A 27,399-nucleotide genomic window follows, 5' to 3' on the forward strand; every position below is an offset into this window, starting at 1 on the left:
AAAGGTTTATTTCTTCGTTGTGCTACTGTCCATCCAGGGCCTTGGCTAAAGGAGGAGCCTCTATCCCAGGAAATTGACAGTCATGGGCACAGACAGAGGAACACATGTTAAAGGTCCTTTAGAAAGTTGTGGCTGTCACTTCTGCCCTCATTCACTGGTCGGGGTCAGTCACATGGCCAGGCCTGCCACCAGGCTGTGCAGAACCTTCCCACTGGGTGGGACAGCTCAGCCTGGAACACTGATCCACTCTGCCAGGCTCACCTTTCTCTTCTTTTGCATTTTAGGGTGATGGAGCAGGGACCAGGGAAAGGAGAGAGTCACTTGGTCTGAATTGGGGGTCTTGGATGTGATCATCTTCCTGTAGATGGTCGGTATGGGTTTCTGAAGGGGCAGTGTTCAGCTTCACCCTGCTCTGCTCAGAGGAGCAGCTGTGTCTCCTTTGGACGCCTTACAGTGGTTGATGCCCTCGCCTTTCTCAGCTGCCAAGGCCTCTCTTGACAGGGCAGGCTGGGCTGTGACTTCTCTTCCACCCTCCTTGCTCCTTCCTGTGGAGCCCCTGAGATCCTTTCCCCATGCTCCTGGGTGGAATGGAGGGTGCCCTCACATTCTTCCAAGGCATCTTGCGCAAGTCCTTCCATGCCCTGCTTTCTCTGGCGGTCCAGCATGCCTCCATCTCACCTTTGGGACTCTCTAGCTTGGAAGTGGGCACACCTGCAGCCCCTGACTCCAGGACCACAGGCTAGGCTCTCCCCAAAGCATCCTCACCACACACCATGTGGATGGCCAGGTCAGGATGGCCATCAGAGCCCACCCTCGGCAAGGATACCCTCTCAAAGGCACCTCTGTTGGCTCAAATCCCTTTTGGAAGTAGCCCAGAAAGAGGCTTTCTTTTTTCTTATCTTTTGTTGTTTTATTTATTATTCTTGCATCTAAGAACACCTTCTTGGTCAGAAAACAGTTTTCCAGAAATAATGTTAAGTAAGTGTCACAACTGGTTTAGCTCCCTTACCTTGTCTAAGCATATAAGAGAGGCTTTTGAGGCTGGGCGTGGTGGCTCATGCCCATAATCCCAATACTTTGGGAGGCCGAGATGGAGGGATTGCTTGAGTCCAGGAGTCTGGGCAGCATAGTGAGACCTTGTCTCTTCTAAAAATAAAAAATTAGCTACGTATGGTGGCACATGCCTGTAGTCCCAGCTACTTGGGAGGCTGAGGTGGGAAGATCACTTGAGGCCAGGAGTTCTAGGTTGCAGTGAGCTATGATCACACCACTGCACCCTAACCTGGGCAACAGAGTGAGACCCTGTCTCAAAAAAAATAAAAAAGGCTTTTTGATTTTTGTTTTGCAGAAGTACCAAAATCTATATTAGCATTTGTTATTTTTATTTCTATAAAGTAAATTTGAGTATTGGGAAAATTGATCAAAATGAGAAATTTCATATGGAGTTTAGTACTTGAAATTTGGATCCATCATCTAAATTTCAGGGAAGTCAGGGCTGGGCAGGGTGGCTCACACCTGTAATCTCAGCATTTTGAGAGGCCGAGATGGGCGGATTGCTTGAGCCCAGGACTTTGAGACCAGCCTGGGCAACAATGCAAAGCCTCCTCTCTACAAAAAATATAAAAACTAGCCAGACATGGTAGTGGTGCATACCTGTAGTCCCAGCTACAGGACGAACTGAGGCAGGAGGATAGTTTGAGCCCAGGAGATGGAGATTGCAGTGAGCCGAGATAATGCCATTGCACTCCAGCCTGGGTGACAGAGCAAGACTGTCTCAAAAAATAATTAAATAAGTAAGAAAATTTCAGGGAACTCAGAGAACGAGAAAGGACATGAAATTGTTCATTTATTTAGCATTTGTTGAGTACCACCTGGAGTGAGGCACGAGCTCAGGCACAGGAGACGCCTATAAATAAGGCCCTACCTGCCTGAAGCTTATGGGAGGTGGAGGAGACACGCCTACAAGCAGAGAATGGCCACAGGGCGTGAAGGAGCCTGGGCAGGAGCTGCTGCAGGAGAGCCAGGGAGAGAGGATACAGCTCTGAAGGCTTCTCCAGGAGGTGTGCCCACGGGCACAGGAAAGGAAAGCAGGAGTTTATCAGGTGACTGGGTGGTTGAAAGGAACCACACCTGCAAGAAACGTGGGCCCAGCAGAGGCAGGGTGGTTTTGGGAACTCTTGTCTTTTAGTCTGTCGGGGGGCTTTGGGTAGCAGATGGGAGGGTTGGGCTGAAGACTAAGCAGTGTTTCCTGCTGGGTGGGTTTGAACTTTGTTTGGAAGACTTAGGGGGAACAGTGAAGCTATTGCAGTGGTCTGAGCAAGGGGGTATCCCGCCTCTGACCACAGTGGAGAGGGCATGGGGCTGGAGACGACAGCAGACTGAACAGAGGCAGTGACAAGGATCTGGAGGGAAGTGGCTGGGCCCATCTCTTAGAGGACTGTGTGGGGGCTGTGGGGTGTGGGAGGAAGAGAGGAAGGAAGCCCAGGGTAGGTTCTGGGTTGCTAATTTGGGGGCTGGGAGGATAGCGTGTGACCTAAACAGAGAATCAGATTTAGATGGAATTACCTATTTATTAAGCCTGGGGATTTCACATCCATTTGCTGCTGCTTTACCAGTTGAGGCTCAAGAATGAGAAGCACAAAATTTCTGGTCACATTATTTGCATGTGCCCAGACTGGGGTTAACAGAATCGGACAGTGAGCGTTCCTGAATCAGACTGCAATGGGGAATGAATGCCTTGGGAGGTTGGAAGCAGTTGTATTCACAGATATTCATTTGGAGATCTCTATAGTGATCGAGGCAAAGATACCCCAAAGACTGCAAGAATTAGCCAGTGGAATTTGAAATGCCAAAATTTTTGCTTCAGAAAGGTCAGGAAAGCCCCGTTTAAAATCTAAATTTTGCCATCTCAAGGCAGTGCAGGGATGGATTAGGAGGATATGGGGTGACCCTTTTCTTCCTTTCAGAGCCAGTTTCTGCCAGACACAGGAATCCTCCACATGAGTCATAGGGTGGAGAGGAGACCCCTCAGTCCTTTCAGTAAGGTGGGAGGGCAGTACCGCCAGGTGGCTACCATGAACCCTGTTTCAGAATTTCTTTCTTAACTTCGTGTGTGCCCAGGTGCACTTGAGATTCACTGATGTTTTCTTTAGACTGAGGAGCTCGCTTCAGAAGTTAGTTTCAGGTGTTGGCTCTGCTGGCATTATGCTTCGGCTTAATGTTTTCTGAAGACTTGTTTTCTGTTGTTTTTCATTGTTCTTGTTGTCTGGCTTCAGGCCACTACCTTCAACCTAGCAAGAGCTGAGTGGTGCCTTCAGCAGTGAGGTAGCTTCTGAAGGCCACCACTCTCTTGCTGTGTGACTTTGGCTAGTTTCTCCACCTCTCTGTGCCTCAGTCTCTTCTGTAAAACGGAGAACACAGGAGTATCTCCCTCATGGAGTTACTTTCAGATTTCAATGAGTTAATCTACATAAAACAATAAGGATAGAGCCTGACACAAAATCACACTCAACAAGTTTTCACAATTATGATTACTTGACCCAGTAGGAGAAATAAAAAACACAACTAACTTCCTTCTAAGGACATGCCCAAGAATCCAGTTTTAGTAACTTTGAAGGCATTGTTTTTCACCGAAAATATCTCCTGCCAGATTTTTTCATGTGTTTGCAGCTTAGCTTTAACAAGGAGCTGAAGGACGGCCAGGCAGCAAGGGGTGGTGAGTGCCGGTAGAGTGTGACGAGCTCGCCCAGCCTTCCTCCCTGTAATTAGGAGTCATGAACCATCTCCCTTAGCTAATAAGAGATTTTTACATTTACTTACCTCAAAGTGACCTGTCTGGGTTTTCTTTTCTTGTGGCCCCCACTGTAGGTTTTTGGAAGAAGCTGACCGCCTGAAAAGAAATTATAAAACATGAAAATCGCTTTGAGGTGACCAAGTCCAGAGGCCCCTAACTCCTCCCAAGCTGGATCTGGGGTGTAAGAACTGTAACTTCAGGTAACAAAGTAGTATCCCCTCCCTGCCCCTCTGTGAACTCATGATTCTTGGTAGCTTGCATGGCAGTTCTTCCTTTAGGAAGTGTAGTTTCTTCCAGGAACTCTGAAACTTGGGGTATTCCACCTCATGCGGTTGTTTGGCTGGTCAAAAAAGGGAGTGGGGGATTCTGGAGGTACTTCATGTCTGCTGCATGGCCCAAGGGGGCCAGGGCTCCATAAATCACCAAGACCCTGAGGGCAGGGCTCTGTACTCATTCCTGGCCCTGCTTCTGTAAATGTTAATGACAAAATAACAATGTCACCCACCCAACAGGGTCTTTAATATGATTAAATAATCATGAAATACTTCTTGAAGGATAAATCAGAGAGAATAGCTAGGAAATTTCCAAAAATAAAGAGCAGTAAGAGAGTATTTGTTCTGCTAGCTATTAAAATGTATTCTAAAGCACAGTCATAAAAACAGTATAGTACTGTGATGGAAATAACTAGATCAGAGGAACAGAGTAGAGAGTCCAGAAATAGGTGATAAATCAATAAAGGTGTATTTCAAGTTAGTGGCAATGGGATGCATGGGCTAGCAAACGGTGTTAGAAAAAATCTCCTATCCATTAGAGGGAAATAAGAAATTCCTAAGCTTAGGTAGTATATCAAAATAATTTCCAAATAGCATTAAATTAAAAAAATCATTAAAATCTTAGAAAAAAGAATATTTATATTATTTTGGGTAAGAAAAGACTTAAAACATGTCACTTTTGGTGCCACATACAAATATCGTAAACAAAGTTAAAAAGCAAAAGAGTGGAAAAAGTGTTTACAACATCAATGATGAACAAAGAATTAATATTCTTAGTATACAAATTTATTCGTTCATTCAATATTTATTGAGCACTTAGTATGTACTAGAAAGTATTCTGGGCACTAAGGGCACAAGCAGTAAATAATGTTCCTGTTCTCCTGGTACTTAGACCCTGATGGAGAGGACTGCCAGTGACTATGGTAGATTATTGTAGGTCACATTTTGATAAGGGCTAAGGACAAAACATTACGTAGGTGGCTGGGCTAGGGAGGCTTGGCAGGGTTTGCATTATGTGGATATTCAAGGGGGCTTCACTGATGGAATGACATGTGAAGAAAAAGGGAAAGTCATTGAATGTCGAGCTGATAGCACATTTGCTGTTTTTGGAATGTCGAGCTCATAGGATTTGCTGATGGATTGAATGCGGGTTGTGAAAGAAAGGAGTCAGGGTGGCTTCTAGGTTTGGGGCCTGGCAACCGGAAGGATTGACATAGGAATGACTGAGAGGCTTGGCTTGGAGATAATTAGAGTTTTGGTTATGGATGTTTCAGTTTAACATCTCTCTTGTATATTCAAGTGAGGATGTCAGGGAGGTGGTCGGCCATAAAAATCTGTAATTCAGGGTGACATCTAGGCTGGAGATATAAATTTGGGAATTGTTGCAGTGTTGATAGTATTTGAAAGAATGACACTAGCTAGAGCCCCTGGAGAGTGTGTGTAGATACAGAAGAGGGCCCAGGACATCCATGGGACCCTCCCTTAGAGTTGAGGGAGATGGAGCCAGCTAAAGAGAGCAAAAAGGAGTGACCATTGAAATGGAAGGAGTCCCGTGAGAAGGGGGATCTCCCAAGCCAAGAGACAGTGAGAAGGGCGAGGTCAGCTCTCCTCTGGATGTGCTGATGGTCAAGGAGAGAACTGGCCATTGGATCTAGCAGTGAGGAGGTCACTGGTCAACCCAACAAGGGCTGTTTTATGGGAATGATGGGGAGAGAATCTGTTTGGAGTTGGATTATTGAGAATAAGAGGAAAAAAACTGGAGACAGAGAAATGGGACAATAGCTGGAGGAGGATGGTATTCAAGTAAGTTTATTTTTCCCAAGATGGGAGTTACATAACTCTTGTTTTCACCCAAGTGGAAATGATTCAGTAGCGTGGGGAGAGTGGATGGTGCAGGATTGGGCTGGGGTGAGGGTTCTGAAATGGTGGTCTCGAGGAGGTGGGAGAGGTAGAATCCAGGCATGAGCTGGGGAAGGGATCCTAAGTAGGAGCATCTAAGGAGGTGGTAGGTGTGCACCTGCCTCTTTTCTCAGTTCACTAAGAAGCAGAGTCCTCAGCGGAGAATGGAGACTAAGGAGATGATGGAAGTTTGAGGAGAGAGGGCAAAGTATGAAGTCCTTCATAGCAGAATGAGAAAATAAATGGCCAGGGGAATGAAGGATTGCTGGGCGGCATGCAGGCCTCTAAGGGGTATGTTTCTCCAGCCATGTCCTGTTACACAGGTGAACACGGGGTAGGAGGCCATTGTGGTAGAAAAACAGGACATGAGCAGACACAAGGTAAGACAGAGAAACGCCTGTAAAGAGAAAAGCAACATCAGTAATAGCTGAAGAATACAAGGAAAAACAATGAGGTTTTCTTTTTTTCCTCTTTAGACTGGCAAGAGCTCTTGTTGGGGATAGAAATTATTGTCGCTTTTCTGGAGCACAGTGTTACAGTATGTTCCAGAATACAACGTGTGTCCCGTTTTGACCTGTCAGTCCCACCTTTAGAAATTTATTCTAAGAAATAATCGCTCAATTGCAAGGAAATATATGCACAAAGATGTTCACCCCAGCAGTGCTTATCAAAGTGAAAAAATGGCAGTCATCTAAACAGGAGGCAACTGGTTCACTTCTCTGTCGGCCTAACAGTGATAGTGGGAAACAGTAGCTCACACTCACCCTCCTGTTTTGCAGATGAGGGAAGTTGGGTCCAGAGAGGGGTAGTGACAGCTCCAGTCCTACTCCACGGAGCTCAGACCTCCTGGCTGTAGGCAGGCACCCTGCCCAACCTCTTCAACTGGGCTTGGAGTCAGAGTCCCTTGCAAGGCACTTGTCAAGCTCTTTTCAAGGGCCGGTTTGCTTAATGCTTTTAAAATACGAGTTCTCAAAATGTTTTGCAAATTTGTTTACAATGTCTTCATTTCATCTCATGGCTTTCCTTGCAAAGGATGCTGACAGTGCGGGAAAACAGGCCGACTGCCTGGCCGTGATAGAGGGGACCATATTTTCCTGATTCCCAAGTAAGACTTACAGTGGAAGAAAGGATATTTTCTGCTTTCTTACAGTGTTTACAAAAGTCATAACAGGATGTGAGGACTATCTGGCTGCAACATCTGTCACCCCATTGGTCGCCAGAGTTGATTGGGCTGATCTGGCTGGTTAGGCGGGTGTCCCATTCCTCCCTCACCACTCCATGTGCGTCCCTCCCAAAGCTGTATGCTCAGAAAGGATGACCATCCCCGATAGAGGAGGACCGGTCTTTGGTCAAGGGTATATGAGTAGCTGCAATCTTCTGCTAGGGACCCCCAAACAAGCTCTCAAAAGTCATAACAGGAGTACAAAGATAATAAGGAACTTGCATTTATTTGTTTCCTTGATCATATGTTTATTGATTAGAAGACAATAAAATTAGCAGCCAGCCGTGGTGGCTCACACTTGTAATCTCAGCACTTTGGGAGGCTGAGACGGGCAGATCTCTTGAGGTCCAGAGTTCAAGACCAGCCTGGCCAACATGGTGAAACTCCATCTCTACTAAAAATACAAATATTAGCCAGCCGTGGTGGTGTATGCCTTTAGTCCCAGCTTCCCAGCGTTTTGGATGGCTGAGGCACGAGAGTCACTTGAACCTGGGAGGTGGAGGTGGTAGTGAGCTGAGATTGCACCACTGCACTCCAGCCTGGGTGACAGAGTGAGACTTTGTCTCAAAACAAATAAAAAATAAAAATAAAATAAAATTAGCTTTGTGTGTGGAGAAAAGGGAGGAAAAATAATTAGCATTGTCAGAGAACATCTGGGTTATTTGGTCCCCTCCGTGGGAACTGCCCTGGGTTTTCACTCCTAGAGTTTCTGGTTCTGGTTTAGTTTTTCCACGCCACAGCACAGGGACCGAGAAGCTGCTCAGCTTCTCTAGGCTTTTATGTCTTCACCAGAAAAATGAGCGGGTGGGCTTAAATTTCCTACAAAAATTCTTAAAATAAATATGATGCTCTTTCCATTCTATCACATGCCTGTTCTGGGTCCGGGGGTGTGAGAGATGCATTAGTGCTGCTGTAAACCAGCCCCGGGTCTCCCCCTCCGCCCCCCACCGCCAAACCCCCAAGCACCAACCTGGGTTCTCCACCACTTTTGAGAGCTCATTGAAATAAACACGCCTTTGTGCCTCTTGTAACAATTCCAGATCATCCAATGGCAGACCAGAGAATGGACATTTCTTCAACCATCAGTGATTTCATGTCCCCGGGCCCCACCGACCTGCTTTCCAGCTCTCTTGGTACCAGTGGTGTGGATTGCAACCGCAAACGGAAAGGCAGCTCCACTGACTACCAGTAAGGCCTTTGGGGCATGTCTTCCTCTTGTTAAACTTGGTGTCAGTTCTCGGGCATGGAACATCTAGCAGCCAGCTACTGTTTCATCCTGGAAAAGGGGATGGGAATAAAAAACCCAACTCTAGGTGGCGACACAGTTGGTTTTTGGCTTTAACCTTCCCCTAGTTTGTAAGCAAGAAGGAGCCTTCAGCAGTGCTGAGGCATTTAACTTCCACTTCCTGTCCCCAAAATGTTCTACACCCAGAGAAAAAGAACAGCCTTAAGGCCAAGTTCTGTCTTTTACCCCTTTCTTCCTCTTCTTTCTTTGCTCCTTTGAGCAAGAGGGTTAAGTCTATGGGTGTCATCTCAGGGGGTTCAAAGAGAGCTTTGCCTGAGGGCCTCACTGAGGAAGACAGCAAGTGTCAGGTGCTTAATGAATGTTTATGGAAGGAATGAGTGGAGGTCCTCTCTGAAAACAATTTAGGAACATTGATGTTGTCCTTAAACATTATTTAAATTAGTATGAACTTGTTATATTAAATAGTATTTTTGTTTATTTTTAGACTTGATGACTTTTCGTTTGAGTAAGTAAATTTTCACACTTACAGTCATCCCTTCTATATATGTACAAACACCTAGGGAATAAGGCAGTGTAGAATATTCAAAGGCACATTTTGTTTTGCCGAAGCACCTGCGTGGAATCTTACCCAAATGTCCATTTAAGAGGTTTTCTTTTGTTTAATGAGGGAAAATCTCCAAGGAGGTATACCCCCTACAGCAGATGTCCTTTCTGCTGAAGTTCACAGGTCGAATTTGGGGAGCACAATGGCTGGAGGTCAGATGCCCACTAGGAGATGCTATGATTAATATGTAAGTTATCCCAGATGATTAAGACAGCCAACACCCAGGGGCTGGAGAGTGGGTATGAGGGCTGTAAGGGCGTTCTTCCATAGCAGTAACTCCCCAGCAGAAAGACTGCGAGATGTTGGCCACAAACCCTTTGTCTTGAGCAAGCGCTAAGGGAGCCACTGATGTGTTCTAAGGCCTCTGTCATCTGGACCTGTGGGTTCCAGCCTGGTCACCACCCAAGATTTCCCTTGTGGACTCTGGTTTGCTAATCTTCTGTAATTCATGGAGACTCAATTAATTAAGCAACCTTAATCCCTTTCACTATCATTTTAATGTAACTGAAGTCATCTGTGACTGTCAGGCAGAGCTTTTTCTCACCTGAGATTATCACCTGGCCTCAAGGAACAGATAGAATTCTAGACAAAAGGGAGAGGGGAGTTTTTGTCCTTCCGTGCGGCCTGTGTGATCTCTGAACTTTAGAACTAGCTGGGGAAACTCTCTGCCTGTGAGGAACCCCAGGGCGTCTAATTGGGAACACTGTTCTAGAATGCCCACGATATGATCCAGTGCTCCTAGAAACAGCTATTTTTGCCCTTGGGATTACATTGTTTGAAGGGCCATGCTCTCTCCTTTCCTGTGGGATAAAGGAAAAAGGAGAGAGGCCCAGCTGGCAGTCCATGCCCTCCTGATAAATGTATGGATTGGAGAAGGCGGTGAGGGGGATTTGGAACTCCTTCCTCTGGGGATTTCAGTCTGTTTTCTTCTACTGAACCACAGGATGCAACGAAACTTGGTTTTCTGAAGTCTGTGAAAGGGAGGGAGATCCTTGCTGTGACCCCAGGACCTCTGTGGCCCTCAGCCCCACTACGCCCCTCCATCCCAATTCCTAAAATCTAGGGGTTCCCACCTACCTGAGAAGCAGAATATTTGGCAGTAGTGCCTTTGAAAAGCTGCCTGGGGCTCTGCTCAGTACTTTGTTGGTACTTTAATTCCACCCTCCTCACTTCATCCCTTCCCTGCCAAATAGATATGTATGCACATTTATCTTTGATACTCAATATGTTTTGCAAACAGAATAAGCTTCATTTATCCAGAATGATGGGGGGAGAATGAGAGGTTATATAGATATTTCAATCCTATGGTTAACTAAGCATTTTTATAAACACTACATATTCCCAATTTTCAAACAATCAGAATATGGTAAAATATATGTTAACACACAAACTCTTTTGAGATGATAACTTTTGTTTGATAACCTGAGAAGCTGGTCCAGGTTTTATAGTAAGTTCAAGTTAATTTTCGTTTGTTTTACCCTTATTATACATCATTAATTGACACTGTGGCTGTTCGAGCTTTATGATTGTTTGGTTTCTGGATAAATGAGAGCCTTCTGTCTTATGATAAGAAGCTCTTCTGTATGTCTTTATTAACATGCAGTCACATTCTCTCTTGTTTTTTCAGAGAAAGCATGGACACAGACAAAGATGACCCTCATGGAAGGTACCATGAACCTAGTAATTTGAACTTCAGCATCCTTATAGCCATTTTCTTTGCACTGTTACACATTCTATTACTTGGGGCAGCACCCATGTCCTCAACTGGAGATGAGCAAGGAGGCCGTGAGCCTGTGGGCGCTCACTGTGTCCCTCCAACCCCCAGTCCCTTTGTGTGTCTGCAGAGAGATGACAGGATCAGGCAGAAGAAAACAGCAATGTGTAACTTTGCCATTCATCTCCAGAGAATTATGTTTTTATCTTTTGCTTTTTCCTCCCCCCAGGTTAGAATATACAGAACACCAAGGAAGGATAAAAAATGCAAGGTAAGCTTGGACCTTATTTTGTCTACAAAGCATCCTAGTTCTGGTTGCTTAGAGAGCAGCTGAGGAGGCTCTGCATGTTTGGTCCTGTCTGTCTAAGAGTTCTGTTGGGCACTGTCACCTCCTTAGGGAATAGGCAGGTAGTGGGCCTTGGCCAAGGTGGCCTTCTGCCCTCCATGCTCTCCATACTGGCTGGCCTTTACTCTTTGCTGTCTAAGCCCCTTTAACCTGAAGTGGATTTGAAGGTAGCAGAAATCAATCAAGGCTCAAGTTTTTCCCCAGTCTTCAGCAGAGAACGTCTTCCTGACTGGAGCGCCCTCCGCAGGAGACATGGCTCAGTGATTTGGTTCCTGGGCTGGGACTTGCCTCTGTCAGGGGCCCCTATTGCACTGCGAGTTGCAACTGAATGCACCACATGGGGCATGCTCGGTGTCTCGAGTAGATTCTCTGCCTGGGTCCGTCCTGCCTCCAGCCACACTTGCTGACCTCTTCCCATTGCGTCCTCAGTTCTTTGCCGTTAGTACCAGGCTGTGTTCTGAGGCTGCGTCATGACAGACTGATACAGGGGGCTGCAGAAATTGGCTGCCCTAAGGCTTCAAGCTCTTCCCTCGGAAGCCAGCCTTAGCAGGAGCTCCCATGGCTCTGTATCTGCGGCAGCTGCAGCAAACTACATTTCCATCGTTGCTGCACCTCCTTAGGAGGACCATCACCAATGGCAGGTGCACATCAGTCAGTGTCACCCTGCCTCAGCGGGAGGAGTGTGACATTCCTCAGAGGAGGCTCCTGGGGACAGATGTAGCATCTGCTGCACCTAGGTGGGGACCTGGTTTTGATCCAAAGATGACGGCGTTGGTTACTGGGTGCCCTAGTCAGTGAGGCTATGACTGGAAAGAATTGGTGCCCTGCCCAGGTCACACGGCCACACAGCGGGCTCCTCACAGACCTCAGGGACAGCCCACGGGGCTCTGGATGCTCTGTGCTATGAAGCCACCACCTCCCTTCTCTTTCCTTTCACCCCCATTTCAAAATCCAATTTGACAAAGGCTGAGAGGAAAAGAAACGAGGAGAAATGAACAATTCAGTTTACTCTGAAGAGACAATTTTTGTAGCTTTTCTCCTGAATTCTAAAGATGAGGTAAACATAAAAAAACTAATACTGACCTGGCAGTGAGACCATTTTCTTGGAGACTTTAGTAGAAAAGTCTAATTTTAAACATTTTGCAAATTCTAAATTTGCCTTGTCAGATGAACATTGAAAACAGTTACAACTCATTTATTTTTGTCATCTTTTCTTGATGCTTGGTTACATTTTATAAGAAATCGTTTTTCATATTGTTGTTCAGGGAAGCTCACAGTCAGATTGAAAAGCGGCGTCGGGATAAAATGAACAGTTTTATAGATGAATTGGCTTCTTTGGTACCAACATGCAACGCAATGTCCAGGAAATTAGATAAACTTACTGTGCTAAGGATGGCTGTTCAGCACATGAAAACGTTAAGAGGTGAGACCCTGGGCTCTACTGTCCTTTATGTCCTTGCCCACAAATGTTACCACCCTTGCTTAGAATGTTCCTATCCCTAAGGCAGATGTTTATTACTTGCAATTATGTAGCCTTCAGTAGTATGCCTTTACTCTTCAGCAACAGCCGTGATGCCAAATGAAGTGATTATTGAGCTTATGTGGGTTTTGACATGCAATTTTGCAGTCACACATTCTCAGAGCATAGAAACTGTGCTTTGCACGTCTCTGTATATGCATGTAATCAGGCTATGTGCCTATCAGAGATGATACTGCTCTGATGTCTCACATCTTGCCTATGTTTGTGCCTGGATCCCATCCTTACAATTATAACACGCAGAAATGTAGGTGCACACAGTGACACAGAAAAGTCAGTTCAAAGATGAAAATTCATCATGGTTCCTTTGAAAAGTGAGTCATGGGTTGCGGGTTCTCGCGACATTTTGTTGTCAGGAATGAACACTGAAGATATTTTCATCTTCCTGGAATTTTCCCGAACCAGATCCACTCTTTGTGAGGGAGGCAGTATTTTCCTTCTTTTCTGAGTGTGGGGAGGGTGAGAAAACATAGGCAGAAAAGTGGAAGTGACTTATCCAAACCACAAGAGAAATCTGAAATATATCAGGCATTTTAGTGAATGCTGTTCCTGGAATTTTCCATAGCTAGTCTTGGACTTTTGGAGGAAATTGGAAAGTGGGCGCTCAGTCAGATCTCTGACCTGCGTGGTAGAAGAATTGCGTCTTTTTATATTTGCACAAGGCCACCAGAAATAGGAAGTAGCTGGTTTTGTCTGACTTTAGATCATTACCCAAAAATATAAATGTTGTATCCTGTGCTGGAAGAATGGCATTTAAAAATTCATACTAGCAAAGATAACATGGGTTAAATTATTATAAATTAATTTCTATTAAATTGGAAAAAAGTGGCAAATCTCAAGTTACAGTAAAGAGCAGGGATAGGGATCAATAGGATGGTTGCAACACATCCTGTCTCCTTCCCTCCCCATGGTACTTTGAATTGTTACAGATCCATTTCCTTTTATTCCTTCACTATTCTACTCGCTATTCTACAGACTCCAAATCATTTACTGCTGGCATTTTTCTCTGTTAAGTGATTGTTCTCCTGAAAAATGCCAGATTGACAGCCTTTTAAACCTAAGTCTTGTCCCCTTTCAGTCCTGGGAGTGAGAGCTGCATTGACTGAAGCAATGCATTCCTCCACATTGCCACGCTCGTTTAACTCACCCCTGATGAAGAGGAACTCACATTAAATGCCTTCCACAATATATTTACTCAGGGCCTGGAAGACTGAATGGTTTCCCAAGAACATTTAGAGTGGTAATTTGAAGGACTACCAGACAACCCATTTAATATAGATCTTAGGAGGAGGGAACTCTCTGAGGAGCCTCTACCAGTTTACTTCCAGAGCTGCCTTCTTTCTTAGAAGCAGGTTGTTAAACTTCCTTCTATTATCTCTTGGTTTTCCCTGTAATGAGAAAAACAGGCTTGTTAGGTCTCCTGTGGGTAACAGTGTTCTCTTTTCCATGGAATTCTCTTTGGCTTACAGGATTCTGTCCAAAGCCAGATCTAGGCTCATCTCAGTTAAGGCCTAAACAATAAAATTTAAATACCAGGTCATAGAGACTAGGCCACTTACAGAAGGTTTGAGGCAGCAAGTTAGAATGAGACATTTTCTGAATATCAAGTATACCAATTCTTTCTCTTTTTGCCCCTAAGGTGCCACCAATCCATACACAGAAGCAAACTACAAACCAACTTTTCTATCAGACGATGAATTGAAACACCTCATTCTCAGGGTATGTTCAATTATGGGATTGTTTTACAACGTTTGTTTTTATAAATTTTCAAGTAAGTACCAGCATGTGGGGATTTGATGTTTCAACACTGAGCTTTTTTTTTAGGCCTGCTGCCTCTCTCAGGTCCCTCCCTTTATCTTATTGTTTGGACAGGCTTCACATTTCTTCCACAAAACCATTCTCCTCCTCTTTTAACCTCGTCTAGACAAAAATGGAAGGTCTATGCCACCGCAATTTAAAATCAGAAGAGTAAGGATTTGTTAAAAATAAGAGGGATTTAAGAATCACATTTCTGCATGAAGATTTTAGGAAGGGACTGAAACCAACAACAATTGAGAATTTCTCTTCACCTGATTTAACCACTAGCACAAAAAAGTCCACCTAAATCTTTACACCAAAATCTCATCAAAATAACAAAACTGTGGCTCACGCCTATAATCCCAGCACTTTGAGAGGCTAAGACAGGCAGATCACCTGAGGTCGAGTTTGAGACCAGCATGGCCAACATGTTGAAACCCTGTCTCTACTAAATATATAAAAATTAGCTGGGTGTGGTGGCAGATGCCTTCTTGGGAGGCTGAGACATGAGAATTGCTTGAACCTGGGAGGTGGAGGTTGCAGTAAGCTGAGATCACTCCACTGCACTCCAGCTTGGGCAACAGAGTGAGACTCTGTCTCAAAAAACAAACAAACTTACAAAGACTAGTGGTCCAAAAAAGAAAAATAAATGCAAGAGATATATGCTTTCACCTGCTTGACTTGAGTGCTCTCTCTGTCTTGCTAAATCTCTGCTGGGAGATGGTTCAGGTGGCACTATGGGAACCTGTTGTCTTCCATGAAGAATTAGGTCGGCACAAAGCTCTAAGTTGTGTTACTAGGTAAAGTGAGATTAACTTGGGAATTGAAGGGAAAGAAACTGGATTCAGAAACGTGTTCTTGTAGATTGTAAACAGATGAATAGAAAAACGTAACTAAAAGGAAGGATACCCGCTTCCACCTCCCACAAAGTCAGGGCTGACCTTACCTGCACAGCCAACAGAATCTTCCTACCCATCTTTGAGCAGAAGTTTGCAAAGCTCTAGAGTAGAGGGTAGTCCATCTGGAATTTTGCATCATCACTATCCATTTTCAGCTCTCTATAAGCCTGGCCTGTCTGCTCACTCCAGCATTCTCTATTTATCTCCTCATGACGTGCTATCTCAAATTGGAAAGCATTCACCTGCAAGGACCAGAAGACCTGATGAATAAATAGAGTTTAATTTCTCAAGTATAACTGGTCTGGAGTAGGTTATGTTGGGTTGCTGCAGTGGTTCAGTGAGGTCAATAGGAACCAGGTTCTTTGTCTTTGCACTCAGCCACACCAAGCTAGCATGCTAGCTTGTTTCCTTAATGTAGCCAGGTACCTCTGCCAGGTCTAAGTAGCCAGACCCACTGTAAAAACAGGGGTAAATGAAGCTCTAGTCTGGCTGTCCTTTTTATCAAGAAAGGATACACCTTCCTGAAAACTCAATAGTGGACTTCAGCTTATTCAAAAGTGTGTCACTTGGTCATGCCTAGCTGCAGGGCAGGGTGCAGAAACAAGTGTTTATAGATTTTCCAGCGTCCCTGGTGGAGACAGGCAAGAGAGAAGGGGCCTGGGAATGGTGTTGGGAATTGGCTTCCCCAACAGTGTTTGCCACACACACTTTCCAGAGCCACATGCATTTGCTCGATTCCTTCCAGAAGTGACTCCCACAACCCAATATAGTGCTTCAACTGTGGTCTGATTGGCCTGAGGTTGAATGGGACTAGTGCCTTCCTTGCCAAAAAAGCCATCTGATTAGTACTGTATCATTTGGAGCAGCTGCAGTACTGCCTCCTCCCCCTTCTCTCCTGAATATGAATTATTGTTAGGTCAGGTTTTTTACATCTTGTATAGGTGCTTTTTTGAACTTAAGATAGGACTTCTCTTTCATTTCTGTCAAAACCTGTTTGTTGAATGGCCCCACAGTCCAGCTTGTCATTAGTGACCCTTGGAATCTTTGTGTGACTTGTAGATCCAATACATGCCTCTGTGCCTTTCATCCTTGTTTATTCATAAATTCAACAAACATTTTTGTTTACTTACTAGATGCATGGCATTGTTCTAGGAACATCCAAATCAATGATAAACACTTTAGGGTGGGACCAGGCTCCCGATCAAGTGAGTGATAGTCTTTTGGCTACCACTCTCAGGACACAGTTATTCAAACACCCAACTTTGCCCACCTCTCCATCCTTTTCATAAAGATGTCCGTGTTCTCAGAGAGGATTTGCTGAGGTTAAAATATGACCGATGCCTGTAGCATCTCGAGAGCTGCCGTCGGTGCCAGCTTCATGGGCATGTGACCTCTGCAGTTTCACAAGGCCCCATGCTTGGTTTAATGCCCTGTCACCATCTTGAAAACGTAATTTTTGAACAAGGATCCCTGCATTTTCATTTTGTACTGGGCCCCACAAATTATGTAACTGGTCCTGATTCCCATACTGGTAACAGATCTGCAGCTGTAGATGTGATAGGCCTGCCTCTATGTCTTTCATTCTTGCGTATTCATGAATTCAACAAACCCTTTTGTGTACTTACTAGAGGCTTGGCATTGTTCTAGGAACATCCAAATCAATGACATTTTAGGCTGGGGTACAGGCTTGATTATTTTAAGAAAAAGAATCTATGTCTTTATTTCATATATATATATATATATATATATATATATATGTAAAATAATTATCAAGCAGAGTCCTGTGGATGGACAAATTTAAAAATAAATAAAACAAGCTCCTTTTGCAATGGCACATGCTTGATCGTTTTCTTGTTGCTGCTTTTCTTAATAATTTTCTATCAGATACCCATACTTACCAGGGTATGGAACAAGGATTATCATGCTATCTCAGCTAAATACTTCATGTTGGGCTTGTCTTTTCTACTCCCTTGTTTTATGCAGCACTCAAGAGTGATCTCTCTTGCCTGATGAAGGTTTTGTCACCTCTCTAGCATGTGTCAGTGGCTGTGAAATACTGTCCAATCCCTTATCACTTCCAGGGTCCCAGTTCCAGGGACTTGTTTCAACAGAAAGCCAGGTCTACTCAGATGATGTTCAGACAGTTTGGCTGCAGGAGCTGGACTTCTGCTTTTCCTCAGCAATGCAAAATGGACAAACTGCTTTCTTTACTAAGTGCTTTCAAAATATCTTTAATAAAGTGTATGTCAGGGATCAGTCAACTGTATCAGTTTACAATGTCTACGTTAGTCTACTTCCCCATGTTTTGAAAACTAGGCAGACCGTACCAAGGCCTCTGTGTCATTTATTAACCAGCACCGTCTTCCCAAGAGTGACCCTGCCACTGGCTGGCCCTGTGGCTCTGCGGTGCTGGTAGTGTTCTCACAGCTTCTGCTCCTTAGCTGTCCTTCGGGCCCGGCTCCTTCACAGATGGTCTGCTGGCCAGGGTGCTATGGAGTTGGAATGTCCAGAGCCTCCCCTCGCTGATGCATTCACTGCTTTGGAACCTGCTGGCTTTCCTCTGGAGTACTGAAATAGCTTTACCTGTGTTGTCGGTTCAGGCCTGACCCTGCCCAGCATTACCTCCAGGTGTCACAGTTCCCTTCTGTCCAGGTACCTTTCAAGCCACATTGCCACATCAATGAAAAGCCTCAAAAACACTTCTATGAGATACAAGATTATCTGCAAGGCAAACGAGGAAGTTTTTAATACCCTATTTGTTGACAGAATGAGACTTCCAGCAGATGGTGCTTGGAAAGTTACTTCCCCCTCACTGTCATCCCTTGCCCCTGGGCCAGCTTAGGGACCTAACTTAGGAAAGGATCCCAGCTTCCTTCTGGCTGAGTAGCCTGCCAGGGTCTTAAGCAACAGTGATTCTGTTCCCCTCTCACTCATTTCTTCTGTCCCAGCACAAGTACATGCACCATTCTTTTACCTTCTGGCACATTAATTCATTTCCTAGTTCTTTGAATTAAACCACATCATGAAGGCCCTTTTGTGGAAAAAGAGAACAGTTTCTCTGTATTTTTCCAAAGAGCAGATTAAGGACCAGTGAATAAGGTGAGAAACTAGTCCACTGTGTATTAGAACGAGGGAGGGCTGAGTCATAAGAGCAAGGGCATGACAGAGTGGGGCACACCCTCCTTGTCACCGGAAGACCCCAGCAGGAGTTGAGTGGTTGTATGTCTGGAAGGCAGTGGGTGGGATTCACACAGCCCAAGCTCTCAGGCACTATAGCTTGGGTATTTACCTGCTTCAGTCTCTTTACCAAATGTTGTCCTGTCTTAATGGCTGGCTTTATTGGAACATTTAGATTTTTTCCTGTATTTAAACTGAAGAAGGGGTAAGAAGAATCTAAGCGGGGAGTTTTGCTTTTCTTGTCTCACTTGGAATGCAAATAGTCCGGCCCTGGATGGAGGGATAACATTTGAGAGTAGTAGTTCTCAGCCCTGTGTACATTAGAATCACATTAACGTGGAAGTGGGATGGGTTTAAAAATACCCCAGTGATCAGCCCCATGCCAGACCATCAGCATAAAAACAAAAACAGAAAACACTGCTCCGAATGTTGAGAACCACTGTTTTAGAGAGCTCCCTGTACATGGAGGTTTTCAAGTTGAAGGCAGATGATGGCTGAGATGTTGGAGAGGGGATTCTTGAAGAGTCCTTCCAAATCTCAGATTCTCTGACTCTCCATAGAGTTGTTATAATTAGAGCAATGAAATATGATTCTCTGGACCATGATACCTTCAAAAGAACATGTGCAAGCTGAATTCTGCTTTGAAATATAACTTACTTTAATTGGACTTTCTTCCTATAATAATTAGATGATATGCAGAAACACACACACACACACACACACACACACACACACAATCTTACAGTTCTTCAGAGACGTTTGTTTTCAGCATCCTGCACTCAGGATATCACTGAAACTGTTAGTGTTCCTGTGCTTTGGATGCTTAGAAAGCACATCCTCTATTTGTTATCAGGGTGATTACAAATTATGTTTCCTACAGTATGAGAAATTGATTATCCATTTCTCCTGATTAGGCAGCAGATGGATTTTTGTTTGTCGTAGGATGTGACCGAGGGAAGATACTCTTTGTCTCAGAGTCTGTCTTCAAGATCCTCAACTACAGCCAGGTATTGTTCATGCTCCTGTTGATGGTGGGCAGCCTCACAGCAGTCAGAAGTCAGAAGTGTCACTCAATTTTGTCAGAATAATTATAGTATACAAGTCACATGTGAACTTCTTCCAGAAAATTCTTAACTTCTTAACAGATAAATTAATTTAGACTTAGAACAATCTTGTAATATGTTCCGTATTCCCCCCATTAAAAGATCTGACTCTGATCTGATCAATAGCATTATGGCTTTCTTCGATTGCTGCAAAATAAATATCCCACAATATGTGGCAAGGACAGAGGGTAAGAGGCTATCTGACAAGGGAGAAAGGTAGGCAGGTTAACACAATACCAGAGAATACGTCACTTGGAAATCCACTCCATACTGTGTTTGCAGTGCTGTGTCACTTCTTAGCTCTATTGAACCTCAGTTTACTCTAAAAATTGATGATAACTTATAGGATCAAATAAGAGTAACATTTATAAACGCTTCTAGAACAGAACTTTTCACCTATTATGTCCCCCAGAGTTTTTATTCATTTATTCATTCACTCACACACTGGTATTTGCATGGAAGCTTGGTAGGCAGAAGACTTGAAGAATCAAAATGACATTTATGTAAATTAGAATTAATGTAAATTTAATTTTTCCAAAGATTTCTGCTCTTTTTAGTCTCAGAGCAAAGTTATGGAGGAAGTTGCTGTTATCTCTGTTAATAGACAAGGTGACTGAAGCATATGATACGCGTGACTTGCTTGAGAACAGAGAGGCTGAACAGCAGAGCTGGAATCAGAGCCCACCCCTATCTTCTGCCTTCTGAGGTCTTACAGGGGAATTCCAAGATTATTGCCTTAGAAGAGCATAAACTATTTATATAATTGAGGGTTTTCCCGTCATGTTATCAAAACCAACCTCCAGATGCCTCCTTCCTGGTGTCTAGGCAAAGTGGTTGGACATATGTACAGGTTCACATAGGAAAAGTTTGAGGTCTCATGCACAAAAACACAAAGGCAACATGCAGACTGTGCATGCTTACTTGTTGCATAATTGATTTTCTGCATGCAATTGACTTGTCATGTTTAACATTTCATCTCCCCAGAATGATCTGATCGGTCAGAGTTTGTTTGACTACCTGCATCCTAAAGATATCGCCAAAGTCAAGGAGCAGCTCTCCTCCTCTGACACCGCACCCCGGGAGCGGCTCATAGATGCAAAGAGTGAGTACCAGAGAGGCCTCGCATTTCCTCAGCAGCCCACTCACAGGCAGCCAACCCTGAGTGAGCAGAGGGCGGGTGTGTGTGATGGGCTCAGCCTTTCCAGTCCTACTTCTCTGTCCTCTTTCTGGGGCACCAGAGCTATCTTTGGCTAAATGGAATTATTTATGTTCTTTTGGGTTTCTTTTACATAAAAAGAAGAAAAAAATCTCAATGTCCAAATTTATTGAAAAGAGCTATTTAGACTGGATTCTTTCTGATTTTTAGACTTTTCTTTTTTCTTTCAGAATCTAGAAAATCCCAGTTGTATGCTCCTGAGTTTAAAGGGCTAAGTTTGATTTGTTCTCCCAGAACAAATGGGCTCTATTTACCTGAGTTGCACACAGGCAGCCTCATAAAAGTAAGAAAACGTCAACTATAAATATGGTGTTTCTTCAACCAAAGTGTTCCTCCTTAGGTTGGCTCCCCCACCTGGCTTTCTTCTTGCAGTAGTGGAACCACCATTCACATCGCCCCCTCTGCCCCCAGCTTCCTGCTACTGCACACACTTCTGTGCAAGGCCCCAGTAGCTGTCATCTACTTTAGTCCTGTGGGAGGCTGTGCACTCCTACAGTTAAGAATGAGAGAATGAGGACTCTGGCTGGGCGCAGTGGCTCACATCTGTAATCCCAGCACTTTGGGAGGCTGAGGCAGGTGGATCTCTTGAGGTCGGGGGTTTGCAACCAACCTGGCCAACATGGCAAAACCCCGTCTCTACTAATAATACAAAAATTAGACAGGTGTGGTGGTGCGTGCCTGTAATCCCAGCTACTTGGGAGGCTGAGGCAGGAGAGTTTCTTGAATCCAGGAGGTGGGGGTTGCAGTAAGCTGAGATTGTACCACTGACTGCACTCCAGCCTGGGTAACAGAGCAAGACTCTGTCTCAGAAAAAAAAAAAAAAAAAAAAAAAAAAAGGAATGAGAACACAAGGGAGATTACTGGGCTCATTCCGGCTCCACCATTCACTAGCTGTGTGACCTTGAGCAAGTTACTTAACCTCTCTCTGTCTCAGTTTTCTCATTTATGGAAGAGTACCTATTTCTTTGGGTTGTTGTGAGGATTGAAAGTGTTAATGTATATAAAGCAGGCAGAACAGTTCCTAGCACATAGTAAGAACAGTATCAGTGTGGCCTAACTAATGTCTTGCTCCCAAGCTGTCCACGTTAATCCCTGGAAAAAAACACCACCAGAGTAATCTCCTTCAAGTCATCTCTTTCATTACAGCACACCGCTTGTTCCTAAAAGTAAAATGCAGACTTTGGTATCTGTTGTTCTTTATAGTCTAGCCTTGGCTTTTTTTTAGTGACCTTAGGAGAAAAATACGAATGGCATTTGGGCCTTGCCTTTGAGGCTCTTAGCATATAGTCAGAGAAATGAGACAGACAGCACCCTGCATAGTAATAGGTACAGCCATAGAAATAGTGCCAGGCATAGAGAACGGATGATTAATTCCCATGTGGGCGCAAGGACAGGCATCACTGAGTAGATGACAACCGAGGTGGGTTTGAAAAGATGAATTAATGTTTGCCAGGTAATGAAGGGAGGAAGAGAGAAGGGGAAACAATCTGTGCGCAGGTGCAGGGGTGTGGAGCCACATGGCTTGCTTGGTGCTATTGGACCAAATGTGCACGGAGGGGAAGGGCTGAACCATGAAGACCATTTGTTCTGTGGGGACACAGTGAAGAGCTCTGAGTTGGGTGGGGCAGGCTCGGATTGGCATTCTAGGGGAGGTCGCAGAGCTGGCAATGTGGGAGGTAGATGGGATGGGAGGAAGCCCAGAAGGAGCCCTGGGCAGTGGCCATTCCTCGGCACACTTGCTCGCGTGATGGCCGTGGGTGTGTTTTCCCTCGGCTTCTGTACTGACAGCTAGCCAGTGTTTGGTAAGGAGCTGTGCACCTCAGAATCACCTGAGAGCTTTTCAACATAGTCATGCTCCACCCCCAGAGATTCTATTTTGGTTTTTCCAGACAGCACAGTCCAATAAAAACATAATGCAAACCACAAACATGAGCCACATATATAATTTCATGTTTTCTGGTAGCCAGACTTTAAAAAATAAAAATAAATGTAAAATTAACTCCAAAATATTTCAGCATGTAATAATTATAAACAACTAATAAGTTCGTTCACATTCTTTTATTTTTCTGTACTGTCTTTGAAATCCTGTGTGTATTTCACACTTACAGCACATTTCAATTCAGAAAAGCCACATTTCAAGTGCTCAGTAGCTGCATGCAGCTAGTGGCTAATGCATTGGACAGCACAGATCTAGAATGGGGTCCAGGAATCTGTAGGTTGATCATGCATCCAGGGGATTCTGGCCTACAAGCCAGGTTGAGAACTTAAGGCAGTTCGGCTCCCACCTTGCCTTCCCAATATCCATATCCTACCCATCCTTCAGTGCCAGCCCAAGTTCCTTCTCTGGGAAGCACAGGTTGTCTTTGCCATTTATTTGGCACTAATCATACATCACCCTGTCCTATTATTAATCTTTTCTTGGTGCACCTCCATTTGCCCTTTGTTAGCCATAAGCGTCTATTGGGCAAGAACCCCATACTATATTTCTTTTCATCCCCAGAGTACCTAATCCATTTATTTAGTAGCACACTCTATGTGATTTATAAACATTTCCAGACTGACAACACACCTGTCCATGCTGCATCTGTTAAAGCCTAAACTTGGGAGATATTTATCTCATGTCATCATTATAAAACAGTGAGGCAGGCAAGAAAAGGCTCAAGGTCACACTCCCCCTCCTGACAGACAACACTGCTCTCAGTTTATCACATTTTGTGTATTGATTTGCAGCTGGACTTCCAGTTAAAACAGATATAACCCCTGGGCCATCTCGATTATGTTCTGGAGCACGACGTTCTTTCTTCTGTAGGATGAAGTGTAACAGGCCTTCAGTAAAGGTTGAAGACAAGGACTTCCCCTCTACCTGCTCAAAGAAAAAAGGTAACAATTTAACAGTCCATTAAAACCCTGTGACAGGTGAAGCGTGCTTTCTGCAGCGGAGCTCTCGGCTGGGCATTGGTTCCATGGTTTCTGGCTGGCCAGAGTGGCAGGTCCCAGGACTGCAGACAGGACCCTGCAGTCCTCCCTATGTGTAGGGCAGTTGGGAGCAGAGGAGAGAGCTGAAAAGCCTGATGGCAGAGATTTGTGGAGAGGCCTCCTCTGTTTAAATTGTGTTTCTTTTAACATGATTGAGGAAGAATACTGTCAGCCACAATCCTAACTGCCTTATGAACACCCACCAGTCCACCAAAATTACTCTGAGCTCACCAGTGACCTTCATGTTGTTAAATGCGATGAACATTTTTCCTTTGTCTTCCTTCTTGAAGTGTTCTCTTCTCCTGGATTCCATGAAACCACATTCTTCTTCCTCCTCCCCGACCCCCTGCTGCTACAGGCTCTCTTGCTGGCCCCTTTGCTGGCTGCCCCTCTCTGTCCTGGGCTGCATCTCTGTCTGCAGTCTCTCTCTGTTGGTCATGTCATCTACTCCCTCAGCTTTAAATGCCAACAACTTCCACATTCATATTTCCAGCCTAGACTTGTCTTTTGAACTCCAGATTCATAAATATACTGCTTACTAAATCAACCTGCTTGGATATCTCAGGGGAGTCTCCAACAGGATACGTGCCGAAGTAATCACCTGAGCCTCTCCTCCAGCATAAATGGCACTGCCATCCAGCTGGCTGCTCATGCTAGAAGCCGGGGAAGTGCCCTCACTTCTGCTTCACCACCCCACTCTTCAATCCCGTTAGTTATGAAGTCCTGCCACAATGAGTCCCATCTGCAAAAGTTCTCTGAAATGTTTGTCCCTTTCCATGCTGCCTACTTTCACTCAGCTCCAGGCTGCCCCCAACTCTCACCAGGTCTCATCAAGTGTAGACCCACATGCTCCCCACCCCCAACACAGCAGCCAGGATGATCTTTTTATCAGTCCCCTTTTAAAAACCCTTCAGTGTTCCCTATTGTTCTTGAAGAAAAGCTCAAAATATTTAACGTGACCATGCAGCCCCCGACCCTGCCACTAAGCACATGTGAGCCATGTCGACTTCCTTTGATATGCCTCAAGCCCCTTCTGGGCAATGCTTCTGCACATGCTGTCGCTTCCTGGTTGGAATTTCTTCCCTCTCCCCATGAACTCCCTTCACATGGCTCTCTCCAACTTCAGACTGCCTTATGTCTTATAGCACCCTGCTGGTTTGCTTTCTAGTGCTTTCTTATACTTGCTGTTATATAGTTATTTGTGCGATTATTTGCTTAAAGTCTGTCTCCCCCACTAGGCTGTAAACTCCACAAGGGCATGTCTGATTTGTGTTTCACTCTATTCCAGTAACCAGCACAGACTCCACGCTTGGCAGACACTCCATAGTGGTTTGCTTGTTGGTGAGGTCTATAGGTGCTCCACATTTAATGTGTCCCAAATCGAACTATTTTTTCTCTCTCTCTCTCTTCTAGTCTGTTTTCTTTCTTCTCTGAGTCAGTGAATGACACCAGCAACCACCCAATCCAGAAAAGTTGGAGTCATCTTCATTTGTTTCTTTCCCTTAAGCCTGATATTCATAGCAAATCCCAACAGTTTGATCTCAGAAATTTCTCCTGCTTCCTTTCTCTGCTCCCTCTCATCTTCACTGCACTGCCATAGTTCAGTCCTCCTAATCTCTTGCTGTATTATAGCCACTGGCCCCTGAATCAGCCTTCCTACTTCTGTTTTCTACTGTCTTCCAGTTCATACGTCACTCTGCTCCTACAGCATCCAAACCACAATTTGATTTTGCTGTTTCTGCACTTAAATACCTGTAGATGCTCTCCATTTCCTGCCTTAAAAAGACAGACCAACATTGGTTAGAAAGTAATCCAAGGCCCTTTTAATCTTCCTCCAACCTGCCTTTCCAATTTGCCCCTCACTCCCAGTACCTCCGATTTCACTTCAACCACACAGAGCTCTTGGCCAGTTCCTATATAGGCTGTGCCTCTGTGCCTTTGTACGTCGTCAGCCTTTATACATTCTAGTCCCTCAGCCACTGCTCATCCTTCTTGATCCACCTCCTCTACTGGTTTTTTGGGGGAGCCTTCCTCTCCCTAGGAAGAGTTAGATATTCCTTCCTTGGTGTATGTAATGAATGTCCATGGTATAACTGGCCCTACTTAAGCATTCTGACACTGGATGACAGTTTGTTTCTCTTTCCGTCTGCCCCTTTCATTAGATGCTCACTTCTGGAGAGTGAAGCCTTGATTTTTTTTTATTTTTTGACTCCCTACCTACATCCCACCCCACCATCGGCTGTGTACACCTCCATGGCCCAAACCTAGTGCTGACACTAACCACGAACTTTGCTTTCTAGCAGATCGAAAAAGCTTCTGCACAATCCACAGCACAGGCTATTTGAAAAGCTGGCCACCCACAAAGATGGGGCTGGATGAAGACAACGAACCAGACAATGAGGGGTGTAACCTCAGCTGCCTCGTCGCAATTGGACGACTGCATTCTCATGTAGTTCCACAACCAGTGAACGGGGAAATCAGGGTGAAATCTATGGAATATGTTTCTCGGCACGCGATAGATGGAAAGTTTGTTTTTGTAGACCAGAGGTAAGAGTCTACATACTACCCTTGAGCAATGATGGTAGAGGATTTTCAACCCTGATCTAAAAAGCAGAGAAGACTGGGCCATCAGCTGGCTTTTCTAAGAATGAAGAAAGAAAGAAAAAGCTGGGTGCAGTGGCTCACACCTCAAATCCCAGCACTTTTTGAGGCCAAGGTGGGTGGATCACTTGAGCCCAGGAGTTTGAGACTAGCCTGGGCAACGTGGCAAAACCCTGTCTCAACTAAAAATACAAAAATTAGCCAGGCATGGTGACACATACCTGTAGTCCCATCTACTCTGGAGGCTGAGGCAGGAGGATCAGCTGAGCCTCGGGAGGTCAAGGCTGCAGTGAGCTGTGATTGCACCACTGCACTTCCGCCTGGGCAACAGAGTGAGACCCTGTTTCAAAAAAAAAAAAAAGAGACAAGTGATGAGAGTCTCTGTTAAAAAATGAGATTCAATAGGATATCATCATAAATACAGAGATTTTTCTGTCATTCTTTGGCATATAGAGACAATTAAGTGGGGTGCCTTGATGTCCATGGCTAAAAGAAAAACAGTAGGGATAGCATGCTGTCTGAATCTATGGAATGTTCCAGAACCATTATTGTGATTGAAATTCTTTTGAATCTAGGACTTGGAAGCAATTATTTAGTCCTGAGCTGTCCAATAAAATACTCGTTGGCCATGGTAGCCTCCCATGTGGCTAACGGCACAGACAGAACATTTCCATCATCACAGAAAGTCTTGTTGGACAGTGTTGATCTAATCCAACCTCCTTATTTTATGGATGAAGAACAGAGGCTAGCCTGGGGACTGGTCTCCTGTAGGATTCACAACTAATTGGTAATAGACCTGGACCAAGGACCCAGGTGTCCCAAATTTACTGCTGCCTACTGCTTTCCGTCAGAATATGCACAGGCTAATAATTTTTCTGGCTACTAGAGACAGCCACAACATGCTGGAAAAAGAGCCTCAGCTGTCTTGTGGCCTCAGCTGCTGCAGCTTCTGGCATTTGGTTGTCCTGATAAAAAGGAGGCAGCAAAAACTAGAAGC

General features: G+C 44.7%; 1 protein-coding gene across 16 annotated transcripts in view; it reads left to right on the forward strand.

The window, feature by feature from the left end:
- BMAL1 (basic helix-loop-helix ARNT like 1) overlaps window positions 1-27,399 on the forward strand; it is a 109,440-nt gene that overhangs the window by 68,162 nt on the left and 13,879 nt on the right. For 6 of the 16 annotated variants that reach the window (XM_034932178.3, XM_034932184.4, XM_034932179.3 and 3 more), the window contains exons 3-11: window positions 8,227-8,374; window positions 10,664-10,702; window positions 10,980-11,021; window positions 12,362-12,519; window positions 14,273-14,352; window positions 19,421-19,513; window positions 20,594-20,711; window positions 23,556-23,705; window positions 26,102-26,348. In XM_034932178.3, the coding sequence (XP_034788069.1) occupies window positions 8,235-8,374; window positions 10,664-10,702; window positions 10,980-11,021; window positions 12,362-12,519; window positions 14,273-14,352; window positions 19,421-19,513; window positions 20,594-20,711; window positions 23,556-23,705; window positions 26,102-26,348 (1,067 nt within the window). In that variant the 5' untranslated portion in view covers window positions 8,227-8,234. Of the gene's footprint in view, window positions 1-2,083; window positions 2,103-3,867; window positions 3,994-8,226; window positions 8,375-9,119; window positions 9,224-10,663; window positions 10,703-10,979; window positions 11,022-12,361; window positions 12,520-14,272; window positions 14,353-19,420; window positions 19,514-20,593; window positions 20,712-23,555; window positions 23,706-26,101; window positions 26,349-27,399 lie in introns of those variants that run through there. The other 10 variants (XM_034932188.4, XM_055094136.2, XM_055094138.2 and 7 more) reach the window with 6 other exon arrangements.

Source organism: Pan paniscus, chromosome 9 (genome assembly GCF_029289425.2).
Source record: "Pan paniscus chromosome 9, NHGRI_mPanPan1-v2.0_pri, whole genome shotgun sequence".
In the NCBI taxonomy this organism is placed as follows: domain Eukaryota; kingdom Metazoa; phylum Chordata; class Mammalia; order Primates; family Hominidae; genus Pan; species Pan paniscus.